The sequence below is a fragment of the Phoca vitulina genome, unplaced genomic scaffold (genome assembly GCF_004348235.1).
Source record: "Phoca vitulina isolate PV1807 unplaced genomic scaffold, GSC_HSeal_1.0 scaffold65, whole genome shotgun sequence".
NCBI classification, from domain to species: domain Eukaryota; kingdom Metazoa; phylum Chordata; class Mammalia; order Carnivora; family Phocidae; genus Phoca; species Phoca vitulina.
Window position 1 is genome coordinate 4,235,798 of NW_022589768.1, and position 13,857 is coordinate 4,249,654.

Here is a 13,857-nt window from a genome sequence, read left to right on the forward strand (position 1 = left end):
AGGGCCACGCCGGCCCCATGGCGTTCCCGCTGGTAAGAGCCGCCCGCCGCCTGCCGCCCGCCGGGGCGGGGCTGGGCGGGGCGCGGTCCCGGCCGCGGCAGCTAACGGTCCGCGCGCAGCCTCGGCCGGCTCGGCGGTCCCCTCCTTCCCGCTCCCCTCCCCGTGAGCGCGAGTCCCGGGCGGGGCGCGGGTCACGTGCCCGCGGGCGTGGGGCCTCGTGGAGGGGCGTGTGGCGAGGGGGGCAGGGAGCCTCCTCGTGACTCAGGGCCTTTGGGCTTAAAGGCGCCGCGGCCCTCCGGGGGCGGCCGGTGGGGCCTCCAGGCTGCGCTGCGGACTCCGGTGGCCTCGAGTGTATGTCCAGACGGGAGCCCCCGGGTCGGAGGGGCGCCTCGGCGCCGGGAATACTTCCTTCTCCCGCAGCCGTCGCACGTGAGACCCGAAGCCGCCGGCGCAGGGAGCTCACGCGCTTCGCAGCGCCCCCCGCGAGTCTCGTTCGTATCCAGTGGGCGGCGGGGGTGGGTGGCCCGGGTGGGGCGGGGCTGCGGGCGGCGGAGACCCCCGCGCCGGGGCTAAGTTGCCTGGAGAGCGCCACGACGGCAGCGGGCGCGGCTCCTTTAAGGCGGAGGGATCAGGCCCCTCGTGCGGGGGCCGTGCTTGCCCGGCCCGGGAGGTCACGTGGCTTCACACGTTCGACTGCTGGAGCCGCGTTCTGGGGGCGGGGTCGGCTAGGTAGGGTCGCACGCGGGTGGGTGCTCGGCACGTGCGCCGGGGCTTCGCGCGGGGGAGGCCTGAGGCCGCGGCTCTGAGGTGGGTCCTGCGGGCCGTGGCGGGCGGACGTGCAGCCGTGGACGGAGGGGAGACCGCACCTGCCCTTGCTTTCCTGACCCCGCCGCCTGGCGAGAGGACAGTCGTGCATGTGGCCCTGGCTTTGTCATTGTCTCGTCAGTGCAGCTCCTGGCCAGGTGCACCGACTTGGGAGGAAGGGCTGCGGACTCTGCTCCGGCCTCCGGTTTGGCGGAGCTGCAGCTGGGGGGCAGCTGGCCAGAAAGGCCTGGGCCAGTCCTGAGCCCCGCTGGGGCGGTGGGGACCCTGACCAGGGGCAGGTCACTCACCTTCGGCTGCGTCACTCGGGTCGCTGCCTGGAGCGGGTGCCGTCTGTCGTTCAGTTGGCCCTGACTTTGGAGCCGCGTGGCAGGGGGTCCCCCGGGCCAGGCCAGAGGCCTCTGAGGGGCGCAGAGCTGCCCAGGGCCGTGCGGGAGGCCGAGCACACCTGGCGCTGGCGGCTGGCCAGGTGCACCCTGCAGGCCTCGGCCCTCCGCACGTGCCCGCCGCAGCCTCCGCGACAGCGCTGAGAAGCCGGGGGGGCCCCTCCCCTCCCCCGCGCGCACCCCCTTCCGGCCCGCAGCCTCGGCGCTCAGCGCCGCATTTCTCTGGCAACTGCCGCTGGTCTCCCTGGCTACCGCTCCGCAGCCTCGCTCCCTGTTCTGGCACCTGAGTAAGCTGCTGCTCTGCGTCATTGTCGGGGCGAGGGGCCAGTGGGCTCTCGGGGAGGCCCAGGTGTGCCGCCTGCCTCGCATCTGCGCCCCCCCAGGTGACCGAGCGTGCCAGCTGGAAGTGCGGCTGGTGAGGGGAGTTTGCACCCTCAGGCTCCGTTTGATCCTGGGGACGCACGCTGGCTTAAAAGTAAGAGTAAACCCAAACAGGCAGCACAAAACCCTGGAAACCTCGGGTTGGTGATTGTTTCCCTGCTTGGTTGGGTTTTGTCGTAGGTGGGAAAGGAGTGAAGAAGTTCTGCTTCTGGAGCTCGGGAGCTCTGGCCTGCGGGGAGCCCCTCGGCATAGTGATGCCAAGGGGCTCCGCCCTGGTCTTCTGTGGTTCCTGGTGGAGCTGGCTTTGAGCTGCCCTGTGTTCCCAGAGCACGTTGCTGTAGAGTTTGGCGTTTGTCACAGCGATTGAATTGAAACTTGAGTGGCCTGGCCATGCACGTTCGGTTTGTAGGACTGGCATTGGAAGTTGGCCACCTTGTATGTAAGTCAGTCACGGTAACACAAAAATGCTTGCCTGCCCCTCCCAGCGCTTCTCTGCACAGCAGAGCTGGTGCAAGTGGTCAACGATCACGGAAACATTTGCAGTTGGGGTTGGGCCAGAGGCACCTGATCCAGGGTGGGTCTTGTGCCGTGGTACACCTCCCATGGCAGTGATCTTGAGGCAGAAAGCAGAGGAAGATGGTGAAAGCAGGAAGAGCCCAGGCTTCACACCAGGCTGGTTAGCAAGTAAGCTCGTGATACTAGCTGTCTCAGTAAGTATTTTCGTGAGTCATCAAGCTATTTATTTTGTTTTTAATCCTTAAAACTGGTTGTGTGCTCAGATCCCTGCAGGGAACTGAGGTGACATAAATGAGGGAAGCAGGGAGAGAAGAGTAGTGCCTACTGAGCTATAGAGTTTGTGTCTAAAGGGAGCAGCAAGGAGCTGGTTGTTGCCACACCAAAATGTGGGCCCAGAGTTGATGGATCTTTGACTTTTTTCCTAGTTAAGCTACCAGTCTCGGTTATAAATGTAGCGCTTAAAAAATTATGAACAGTTTAAGGATCAAAGGTAACATGTCTCTGAAGATGAGAGTCAAGCTGAGGGCTAGTTTGGGATCTCAGTCTTCAAATCATCCTTTTAGATTTTCCCCCTATTTTGCAAATGAGACCAGGCTCAGAAATCAAGTTACGAGGCTGTTAAGGGATAAAACCCATTGTGAACCTAGGTCTTTCCGGTGCCATAGCTCAAGGTATGATATTGCGTGTGTTCTGGTAGGTCAGAGGGGTCAAGGAGTTATTGGTGATGTACATTGTCTAGGAAATGCAATGCTTTATGGGCTGGTCCCATTTATAGGCACAGTAAACCTTAACTGCACTGGAGGGAATCTCTGGTTGTTGTGGAAGTCAGTGTGGGTCTTCTGAGCGTTAGTGCAGCGGTGTTGATGTCAGGAGGAATGTGCTGTGTCTATCATTCCTCGATGTGTGTCAGAGCAGTGAGCTGATCCTGAGAGCCAGAGGTCTGGAGAAATCAGGCTCCTCCCACTGCGGGGGGTGACCCTCCCAACTCTGCACAGAAGCCTTTCCTTTTTCAGGACGGTTAAAATTTCAATAACTTTCTTCTTCTGAGATTAGGCAAATTTGAAATTACATAATTGTTTTAAGACCTCTCAAAGTAGAATGTGGCTTATTAAATCTCACCTTTTCTCTCTTAGCTAAAGTTCCCATAATCATGCCTCTTAGATTTCCAGGAAGAATTAATAAGGGTTTTAGCAGTATGTGCTAAGATCTTCTGGAATAAGCTTCCAGGACCTAAAATAGCCCTATGCCAGGAATGAGAGACTGGGTTTTCATTCTGGCTGAAAGAAACTTAGACTCACAGCAGTTTACAGAGCCCCACTTGCAGATGTAAAGGGTTATGTACCTTTATTTCTGTATTTTATTTCCAAAAGATTTAAAGCATAAAGCAGTAAGAACCATATTCAGAGCCTTTGCCAAAGGGATTTTTCTGTGAAAATGCAGACTCAAATACAAACTAGATAATTTTTTTTTTTTTTAAATAAATCTCTGGGAAGTTTTTGGAAAGATGCAAACTTTAGAATGTTACTTGGGTCTCCAGCTGCTTCTCTAGCAAACGTTTTTAGTTCAAGCACTCAGTTATGAGTTAAGTATTTGTGAATTTGGGGTAGGGAGGAAGGGTGAAGTGACCAGCCTCTTGCTGGTATTTTAGTGTTTACGTGGTAGGCAATATCTGAGTAGACTTTCTCATTCAGTGGTTTCAGGTCCCTTGGCTAAATGACCATTCCTTAAAGTAATGTGTTTGTTTAAAGTGGAAATTAATTAGTGGGTTTGTACTTCTGGCTTGAAGTTTGGGACAGGACGGCATCCCAAACCTGGATATTAATGTGTAGGCTGTTGTCTTCAGTAGGTAGTGGTGGAGTCAGTAAAAGAACCCTAGGATCAAATGACAAATTATTTTCTTTCCTATGGAAGAGCTGTGCTAATCCCATCCTGTTCTGCAAATCTGCTTTTCCTAGGCAGTATCTAAGCTGTACTGACTCTGGGTAGAGCTTGCCAGAAAGCCTGGGGACAGGGTGAGGAGTAGGAAGGGTTTGGACCCAGAGGTTGGAGGAGAGGAGGTTAAAGAGTTTTTGCTTCTATCTGTTGTTTGGTTTAAAGCCAGGAAGTGTTGATTGCACCCTTTCTGTGTTGATTAAGTCTTCTGGGTACTGCAGACCCCGCCTCCTTGGCCCCCCACATTGCAGCTTTGGAAATGCTCATTGTTTTCTTCCCTGCTTTTGTTGCTGCCTGGTTTGGTTATACCTGCTCATGAGAGCTCATCCCCTTCTGTAACAGCAGATTCCAAGTGCTGAAAGTTTTTATGTTCAAGATAGGACCTCCAAAACAAGGCATATCTCAATTACAGTAAACTGCTGAAAGTATGGAATGAAAAGATACACCAAGTTTGTAATATTTTGTATTTTTCATGGGAAAATTATCTGACTTTCCATAAAAAGTCAGTATCCAAATTTCAGTGATAAATTTGCATTGTAAACATAATTTTCACTGTTTTGTTATTGGGATTTAAAAAGTCTCCTGTCAGGGATTATTTCGCTGCTTTAATGTATAATGGGAGTATTTTTAAATAACAGGCATGGGGGGAAAATTCCTGACTAAATGGGGTTGAGCTTTGCGTTCAGTAGTACAGAAGAACACTTAGACATGGACAACCTTTGATTTCCACTTTGTTTTTAGTATTCCTGTATGGTTGGAGCACCCTTTAGATTACAGTGAGTTAACACTCTTTTGTTTTGATTTTTTTGAAGGCATTTTGTGATGACAATTGTAGACTCCCCAGAGGACAGGTCTAAAGATTGATTTGTGTTTTAAAAATGGGTCACGGTTGCACCTAGCTGTTGCTTCTGGGAGTAATTTAACTATAATAGTGTTACTGGTTTCTTTATTCTTGGCCAGCATTATATGCAGATATATGTACCATCCTGATGGTTCAGCATCATGGCCCAGAGTCTCCTTGGATAAAGGTGTGGGAGTAGCTCTCTGTTGGAGGAAGGCAGTTACCTTGAACGGCTGGTTGGGTTTTTTTGTCTTTTGACAGAACACTTAATCTCTTACTACTTAACACCTGTGTTCTCTGCGTTCTGGCTTTGTGTGTCTGGCTTCTGGCTCTGACACCATTGGTCTCCTGAGTCTGTCCTTTCTCTTGAGACTTTCCTTTTTGTTTGTTTAAGCTGTAATTTTGGAATTGTTATGAAGCTTGAAAGCTATCAGAGACCTGTTTGTCTCCCAGACACAACTCAGAGTTGACAACAAACGCAGATTCTAATGTTTATTTTCTCAGACAAGAGAACTAAGCTTAGCATGAGAAGTGACTGTTTTAAGTTAATACAGTGAGTGGATGGTAGAGCCAGAACTGGAACACAGATCTCTTCATTTTGTAGAATTTGTAGGTATTTTGTAGGTATTTGTAGAATTCATGTACCTCATCCTTTGCTATATTGGTCTCGGATTATCTTATTCTACTTAAAATTTCCACTTGTCTCGAAAGACTCTATAGCTCCCCCCTCCTTCTGTCTGATAGGTCTTTCTTGTCCTGGTACTTACAGGCCTCCTCCCCCAGAATGCCACATTCCCTGTGGTTCATTCTGTTGGCTCATCTGTCCCCTTATACAGAGGGCCTGTGTATTCCTGCTGCACTAGTTCTCTCTCTCTCTGGGACCAAGTTTTAGGTTGAGCTCTAGCCCTGCTTGTTCTTAGAACGCATGGTTCTGATTGGCCTACTGAAGGAGTTCTGTCTGTCGGAGGCATATTAAACCCAGCAGGTTTAAACACAGAACCAATTTCTTCCCTCTACTCATCTCTTGAGGCTAATCTAATTCTATCCCCTCCACCCAATTAGTCTTTTTTCCCCAACTATAGTGTTCTCTTGGGGGAAAGAACTGTGTTTGGGGTGTTTCGTTTTTTTTTAATTTTTTCGGTCACTGGAGGCCCCAGTACAGAAGGACGCTAGGTGAATGCATACTTGTAGCTTTTCTTTTGAAACCTCTTCGCAATATCTGTAACTATAAAGCCTTGATATGGTTTTGTGTGTCTCCCTTGGCCCCTGCATCCTTTCATTGCTTCTTTCTTACATTGCTACCGCTAGGTCAGGTCTCCCTTGGAGGAGTCTTTTCAGTCTGCTCTTTCTACCTTCTTCCTCAGTTGTTTTTGCCTGTTCACACCTATTACTCTGTGCAGAGCTCTATCCTACTAGTGGTCCTGTTGTTCCCCAGACCTATCCTTCTGATCCTTGGTCCTTGGTTGGGTGTGTCTCCCTAGCTCATCCCTCTGTGCCCCTTGCCTCCAGAAATGACTACTGAGGGTATTGCTTAAGTCCAGGAGGTTTTGTTTTTGTTTTTTAAGTAGGCTTCACGCCCAGCGCAGAGCCCAACGTGGGTCTCAAACTCATGATGGTGAGATTAAGACCTGAGCGGAGATCAAGAGTCAGATGCTCAACTGACTGAGCCACCCAGGTGCCCGTTAGTCTAGGAAATTTAAGATGAAACTCAAACTTGCCTTGGATTTTGGACTTCACAAAGCTGAATTTAGCTCTGCTGGTTAGGAGGTTATGTTTGTTCCACCATCATGCTGCTTTTCCTGCATATGTTGCCCTACCTGAGTTTGGGGAGGTCTCTCGATGCCAAGGCTTGCAAACGTTTCAGGTGAAACAGAAAACCATATTTCCCTGTCCTTGTGAGAGCCTCCCATACAGCTTCAGAGTTGCCACAGAGTGGTTCGCTGTCCTGCTCTATCCCCTCTCCTGCTATTTCTCATGCTGCCTGAGGCAGAGGCAGAGGAGGAGATTTGGAGTCTGGGATCCTGATTTGAGTCCTTGTGCTCTGTTAACTGGTTGATTTTTGAGCAAGATTTTCTATTTCTCTAAGTTTATCTTCTTTGCAGTGTGAGACTGACACAGGCTCATACATTCTTGTGTGGACCAAAAGCTACTCTGGGTTCTGCACAGTTGGTCATCTAGGTCCTATTCTTTCCCTCTCCAATTGGACTTGGCTCCAATTACATTCTTTATTTTGGGCTTTTGCAGGAGTGGCCTCCTCCCTATTCAGAGAGCAGTTTTGTGCGTTGGAGTCCATCTTTCTCACACCCTCAGGACCTTGTGGTACGTTGTTCCTGCCACACCTTTCACCTCTGTCTGTAAACACGATCATCTCTCTCCCATGTTTAGACCTATCTTAGTATAGCACTCCCCTCAAGCAGCCAGCCTCACTGGCTTTGCTTAGCTTTTTCTCATCAAGCTTTTGTACAGAGTAGCTCCCTCCCCATATGGACTGGCCCACCCTTTGCTCATCTCTTAAATCCTTGAGATCTGACATCAGAGCTCCTCTCCCTTCTCACACGTGCATTTCTGAGACTCTTTTTCCCAAGTTCACTGTGCCCTTAGGAGCACTTCTTCAGTCTTTCAGGATGTTTGCATTTCTGCCTGGATGTTCCTATAAGATCTTTGAAAAGTGCCAGTTTGATCACCTACTCCATAGGGCAGAGGTTCTCAGACATTTTCATCTCAGGACTCCGTTACTGAGGACCTCAAGAGCTTTAGTGTATGTGGATCGTATCTATCGATATTTGCTCATTAGAAATTAAAACTGGAAAAATAAATTAATCATTTAAAGTTATAAATCCATTACATATTAACACAATTAGATTTTTGAAAACAAAGGAAAATGAGAAGGGTGAGCATTCTTTTACATTTTTGCAAATCTCTTTAGTATCGGATTTATTAGAAGGTAGTAGCTTTTCTTTTGAAACCTCTTCACAATATATTTTCCGTCTGTTCCTATATTTAATCTGTTGCCACATGTTGTTTCTGTTGAAATATATGAAGAAAATATGGCCTCGCATGGATATGTAGTTGGAAAGAGGAGGAATATTTGAATAGCCTTTTCATTTAATTGTGGCTCTCCCTCTTTGATACTACACCAAAACTTGACAAGTGTTAACTTCTTAAAGGTCAGTTGCAACATGGAATCTGAAGCCATATGGGTGTACTGTTCTTACTGTTACATTAAAACACATTGATCCCTCTTGTACTTTGGATAGATCATTCACCCATGCCTGATTTTGTAACACTGTACTTCAGTCATTTGACAAATACTGGTTCACTGTTGTGCAATATTGCATAGTGAATGTATTATATATACACATATGCACACTATGCTGACATGCTAGTTAATAACACCACCAGTCTCATCAGAAAAGTCTTATTAAAGTATTGATGAAGGGGGCAGATGGAGGTTTCCCAGAGTTCTGTTTTTTCCTTCAAAGCTCAAATTTTAATATATGGCAACAAATACTGTTAGTAGTTTATTTGAAGCATCTAGCTTACCTTGTTTTCAGGAGAATGTTTGCCAAATACCCAGTTTGATAACCATAGTAGGTCAGTTCTTTCAAGTAAAAAAGATGTTTCAAAAAAAAAAAAAAGGCTAATTCTTTCTGAAACTCAGTCACATAAACACTTTTCCTTGAGACAACTATTATACATCAGTATGCTGCAAGTGGGCTTCATGCTAACTTCCCATTTGTCTCACAGAATATTGAAGGCCTGTACTCAAGGGTCAAGATGTAATATGTTTTTACTGCTTTCTCAAGGACCTCGGTAAGAGGTCCTGGCTGTTTCTGGGATTGCAGAGCTTGAGGAGTACAGTAGCTGCTTACTGTAGTGGATTGGCGTTGCCTTGCTTCCTGCTAAGGTGCCAGTTTTACCCACTCATTATTTTTGTACCATCACTGCAAACGTCAGCATAGTGAAAAAAGAAATTGGTGTCTTAGAATTATGGAAGTAGTTTTGGCTTTGTGGACCTCTGAAAGGGTCTTGCAGACCTTCGTGGGTCCACAACCCTCCCTGGAGAACTACCACCACACAGTAAAGGCCAGGTCCCTTAGTGGTAGCACACGAAGCCCATCAGGATCTGGCTTCAGTTTAGTGGCCGAGTTTAATCCCTACTGGTCTCCTCTTTAAACTTTTTTAAAATTGAGAAAGGGGGGCGCCTGGGTGGCTCCAATCGGTTGAGCATCTGCCTTTGGCTCGGGTCAGGATCCCAGGGTCCTGGGATTGAGTCCCGCATTGGGCTCCCCACTCAGCGGGAGTCTGCTTCTGCCTCTGTGTCTGCCCCCACCCTGCTCCTGCACTCGCGCACTCTCTCTCTCTTTCTCAAATAAATAAAATCTTTAAAAAAAAAACGATAAAAATAAAATTGAGAGAGAACATCCATATAGTAAAAGACACTAATTTTAAGTGTATAATGTGGTCAATTTTTACATATTTATATTATTTTTATACACCTAAGTAACTACCACACTGGTGAAGATACAGAACATTTCCAGTACTCACTAAGGTTCCCTTGTGCCCTTTCTCACTCAGTATCTCTGCCCCCCCCCCCCCCCCCCCTCCCCCCCCAGGATTAACTCCTACTCTGACTTCTGTTGTCCTCAATTGGTTTTGCCTATTTTTGAACCTAAGATGAAATCCTGTAGCGTGTACTCTTCTGAGTCTGACGTTTCCCCCCAACTTAATTTAGTATCTGAGATTTCTACAAGTTGCAGTGAAGTCCAAGTTTATTGCTGTAGTCCCACCATTCCCAGAACCAATAGAGTGACTTACACCTAAACTGTGCAAACAGTGTGATTGATGCTGAACACCTGCTCTCCTCCTGGAGTTTGGAATTTGGGCATATTCCAGGCAGAGGCTACCTGTGTGACCACCCCTCCATAAAAACCCCGGGTGCCAAGTCTCTAGCAAGCTTCCCTGGTTGGCAACAATTCCTGTGTGTAGCCCCAGCTTATTGCTGGGGGAGCTAAGCAGTAAAGCTTAATCTTGTGTGACTCCCTTGGAAGAGGACCCTTGGAAGTTTGTACCTGGTTTCCCCCACACTTTGTCCCATATACCTTTTCCCTTTGCTGGTTTTCCTCTGTATCTTCTGGCTGTGATAAATGTTAGCCGAATGTGCTCAGTACAACTATATGCTGAGTCCTGTGATTCCTCCTAGTGAATCATCAAACCTGGGGGTGGTCTTTGGGGACCACTAACACAATGGGCATGGTTTTTGTTTCTCTTCAGAGTTTGAGTATAACCAAATCTGCTGTGACTGTTCTTGTACGTGCCTTTTTATAGTCCCGTCTTTTCTCTTGCATGCAGGAGCAATGCTGCGTCATAGGATAGTGTCCCTTGTGCTTAAAATCCTAGCAGTAGTGTACCTCTAGTTGCCTAAAAGCGTCCCTGTTTCATACCTCCTTGCCTTTTGTACATGTTGTTCTTTTTGCCTAGAATGCCCTCCCCACTCCTACTATGACTGTTTGGTAAAACCTTTTAATCTTCTCACCTTCCTACTACTCTTGTTATTTCTCTGTTTATTGTTGGGCTTATAGTACAGCATATGCTTGTTTATGTGCTTGTGTTCCCATTAGACTCACTCCTGGGGTGCAGGGATTGTCTTACTTATCCTCTGTCTCCAGAATGGCTCCTAGCATATGATGCAAATACAGTCAGTAAATGTAATTATAACCTTTGGGTCTGCGATCACCAGGTTATGTTGTTTATGAGTTCTTTGTTTATTGTTCATGTGAATTGTCTCTGGTCCAAGGGGTTTAAAACCCCAGATCCTGAAATGACTGTGAGTGGCTTAGAGCTTTGACAGAAGGGATAGACTTGGTGACTGAATATGGATTTTGATCTTAGCATTGAAGAAAGGAGTCACTGCCGTTGGTGGAGGTTGTGATCGAGGTGGTAAAACATACCCATGAAAGCGGTGTGATATGGGTTTGCCTCTCCTGTGGTGTCTGTGTTGGGTCCCTGCAAATGCTGCAGGTAGTTCGCTGAGTGCTGCTTAGAGACCTTGGGGGACCTTACCATTTATCAGACGCAGCGCTAACAGCGCATACAGCTAACAGTTTGACAGGTAAGTGTGACGAGAGCTACGGCTGCAGTGACCAGGTGTTCTGGATATTCTTGAGCAGTCAAGGTATTAAATATTCCCTTAATGTTCTCATAAGCCTGTCTTGGAAATTGTAGTATTTCCTTTTCCAGAGAGAGAGAGAGTGTGTGTGTCTGTATTGCATTGGATGTACCCTGTAGAAACTGAAAACTAACCAGAAAAGTAAAGAGAGATCCGTGAGAAGGGGGTTCCTGAATTCAGTGAGTGGAGAATAGTTAAGGATCAGATCCCCAAAGATACCAAGTAAGATAAACCTGAAATATTGTTTGGGTTTGGCAATTGTGAAGTCATTAATTTAGCAGCAGTTCTGTAGTGGGTTTGTGTGTGTGTGTGTGTGTATGGGGAGGGGTTCATGCTAGCAGGATATCATGGGTTGAGAGGACAACAGGAGGTTAAGAAGTAAGTATAGCATATTTTCTAGAAGGTTGATAGTAGAGCAAGAGAAAGAAGGCAGTGGCTTGGGAGGAGTTTTAAGTCAAGGAAGGTGTGTTTAGGTTTTTAGGGTGAGAGCGCCTTGGGCATACTTACAGACTGATGGGAAGGAACCAGTGGAGAGGAAAGAGGAAGGTCAGATCATGAAGGAAGAGAAAGAAGGGGTGGCATCTTGAGTCTTGTATCTGGTGATGGATTCACTTTGTCTTTCTGCAAGTAAGGACCTGCAGCCATTTCTCCTTTATTCCTGGTGACCCTCCCTGTCCAGCCCTGTTCTGCCACTTCCTTTTTTTGAGTTTACTGTGTTCTGTATCCACTCTGTGCATGTTCTCTGCTTGTCTGTCCTTTCCCACACTTAGAGAAATTCTGACTTTTCATTCTCTAGCTTAAAAGTCTGAGTTGTCAAGCCATTCCAGATACTTTAATTTACTCCTCTCTTGTATATGTAGCATTTTGTACTTACTTGATCTCCACTTACCTAACTAGATTTACTTCTCCTGCTTGAGTAATTCTCCTTAGGTCAAAGATTATGTTTTATCTATCTGTAATCTCAACATCTAACCAAACAGGTTTTTAGTAGTTATGAAATATTAGATTGAACTGTGTGAAATTGCTGTTTTGTTGGTTGCAACATGTAGAATGTTGACAGTTTTGTATGGACCAACCTAATAAATTTTAAGTTCTTACAGTGTTGCACAGAAGACTTGAGGTGGAAGTTCAGTTCAGAATGGTCAAGGGTCAAGGAGAAAATTAAATAGAGAAGCATTTCTTTTTTTTTTTTTTTAAAGATTTATTTATTTATTTATTTGAGAGAGAGAGAATGAGAGAGAGAGCACATGAGAGGGGGGAGGGTCAGAGGGAGAAGCAGGCTCTCTGCTGAGCAGGGAGCCCGATGCGGGACTCGATCCAGGGACTCCAGGATCATGACCTGAGCCGAAGGCAGTTGCTTAACCAACTGAGCCACCCAGGCGCCCAATAGAGAAGCATTTCTTAACAATTGTAGAGTCAGTAAAGTTCCAACCACAAACTGACTTTGAATGACCAGGTGACACACGGGTATTTGGCTAGATGATTTACATTCTTCCATAAAGAAAACCTACCAGTTCCTCAGGTGAAACTGTAGCATTTCCTAGTCTTTGGTCTGAATGACATTTTTCTAAGTGGGTGTTCATAGAAGGGCTGTTCAAAGTTGTAGTTAAGTAGTATTTTCAAAATCATGAGTATAAATGCTATAGACGTTTTGTTCAGCTTTATTACTTACTATAAAAATAAAGGCAAATTGCCAAAGTACACCTCCGAAACCAGTTCTTTGGGGGCATCTAAGTATTGCTTTCTGTTGATGTGTCTTGTCTTTCTTTCTTTCTTTCTTTTTTTTTTTTTTTGCGTAATCTTTACACCCAGGGTGGGGCTTGAACTCACAACCCCAAGATCAAGAGTCAAGTGCTCTCCTGACTGAGCTAGTCAGATGCCCCTCTGTTGGTGTGTCTTAACTAAAAAACAAAATCTAAATGTTCAAGATTAATGCTTTCACCTAAAAAACCTCTAATTAGAAAATCTTATTCTAAGAAAATTTTTTAGTGTGAACACTGTTTTGCTGGAGGCTTAGTAGATTCCAGTCTATGTACCCCAGGTTAAAACTCCCATCTGGAAGAATAAACTGTGTGTCCTTCAGACAGTCTTCCATAAATCTCTCAACTGGCTTTTCATGAAGCCATAGTAAATGATTAGCAGGAATAGTCTTGAAGGGGCCTGTGATCTAGGTATTGTGTTTTTGATTAATGGCAAACTGAATTATAATCAACCTAGAGATTGTAGAGTTGGCATTCATTTATGACCATTAAATATTCCCAGACCAGGATTTTGACCTAAAGAATGGCCATCCCATCACCATGTTGTTGCTGGATTGTATGGTCTCCAAAGGCCTTGCCAGAGTTTCCAAGTTAGGCAATTCTAGCATACAAATAAGTATAAAATTTGGGGATCTTAGTCTTTAAGTAGAAAACATAGCTAGGTGGTATGGTTTCAGATTTTTAAAAGAGTTAAGAGTGATCGTTTCAAATCACAAATGCAGAAAAACCTCCAGTTAGAAGTGCTAAACAAGTGAGTGAGCTTCTTGGTGAACTTGACTGGGATGAGCCTATCCATGCACTTTATAGATTTCTCATTACTACAAAGTCTGCAAAGTGGATGGTACTCCATTTTATACCCGAGGCAACCAAGGCTCATAGAAGATGCTTAAACGGTAGAGTTAGTATTTATACTCCAAGGCCTGTGCTCATTCTGCTTTGTGAAACAGTGATTCAGTTTTGGGAAAGATTCTTCCCTTGTGGAAAAGGGGAACGCTTTTTTCTGACTGTTGTCTCCCTCCCCCTCCCAGCTGAGAATTATTGCTGTAGGAG

The 13,857-nt window shown here is 46.3% G+C and overlaps 1 protein-coding gene across 4 annotated transcripts in view; it reads left to right on the plus strand.

The window, feature by feature from the left end:
* The window catches only part of CPEB1 (cytoplasmic polyadenylation element binding protein 1), a 94,374-nt gene continuing 80,517 nt past the window's right edge, over positions 1–13,857 (plus strand). For 3 of the 4 annotated variants that reach the window (XM_032391852.1, XM_032391853.1, XM_032391854.1), the window contains exon 1: positions 116–491. In XM_032391852.1, coding sequence (XP_032247743.1) covers positions 354–491 — 138 coding nt within the window. In that variant the 5' untranslated portion in view covers positions 116–353. Of the gene's footprint in view, positions 33–115; positions 492–13,857 lie in introns of those variants that run through there. The other variant, XM_032391855.1, reaches the window with a different exon arrangement.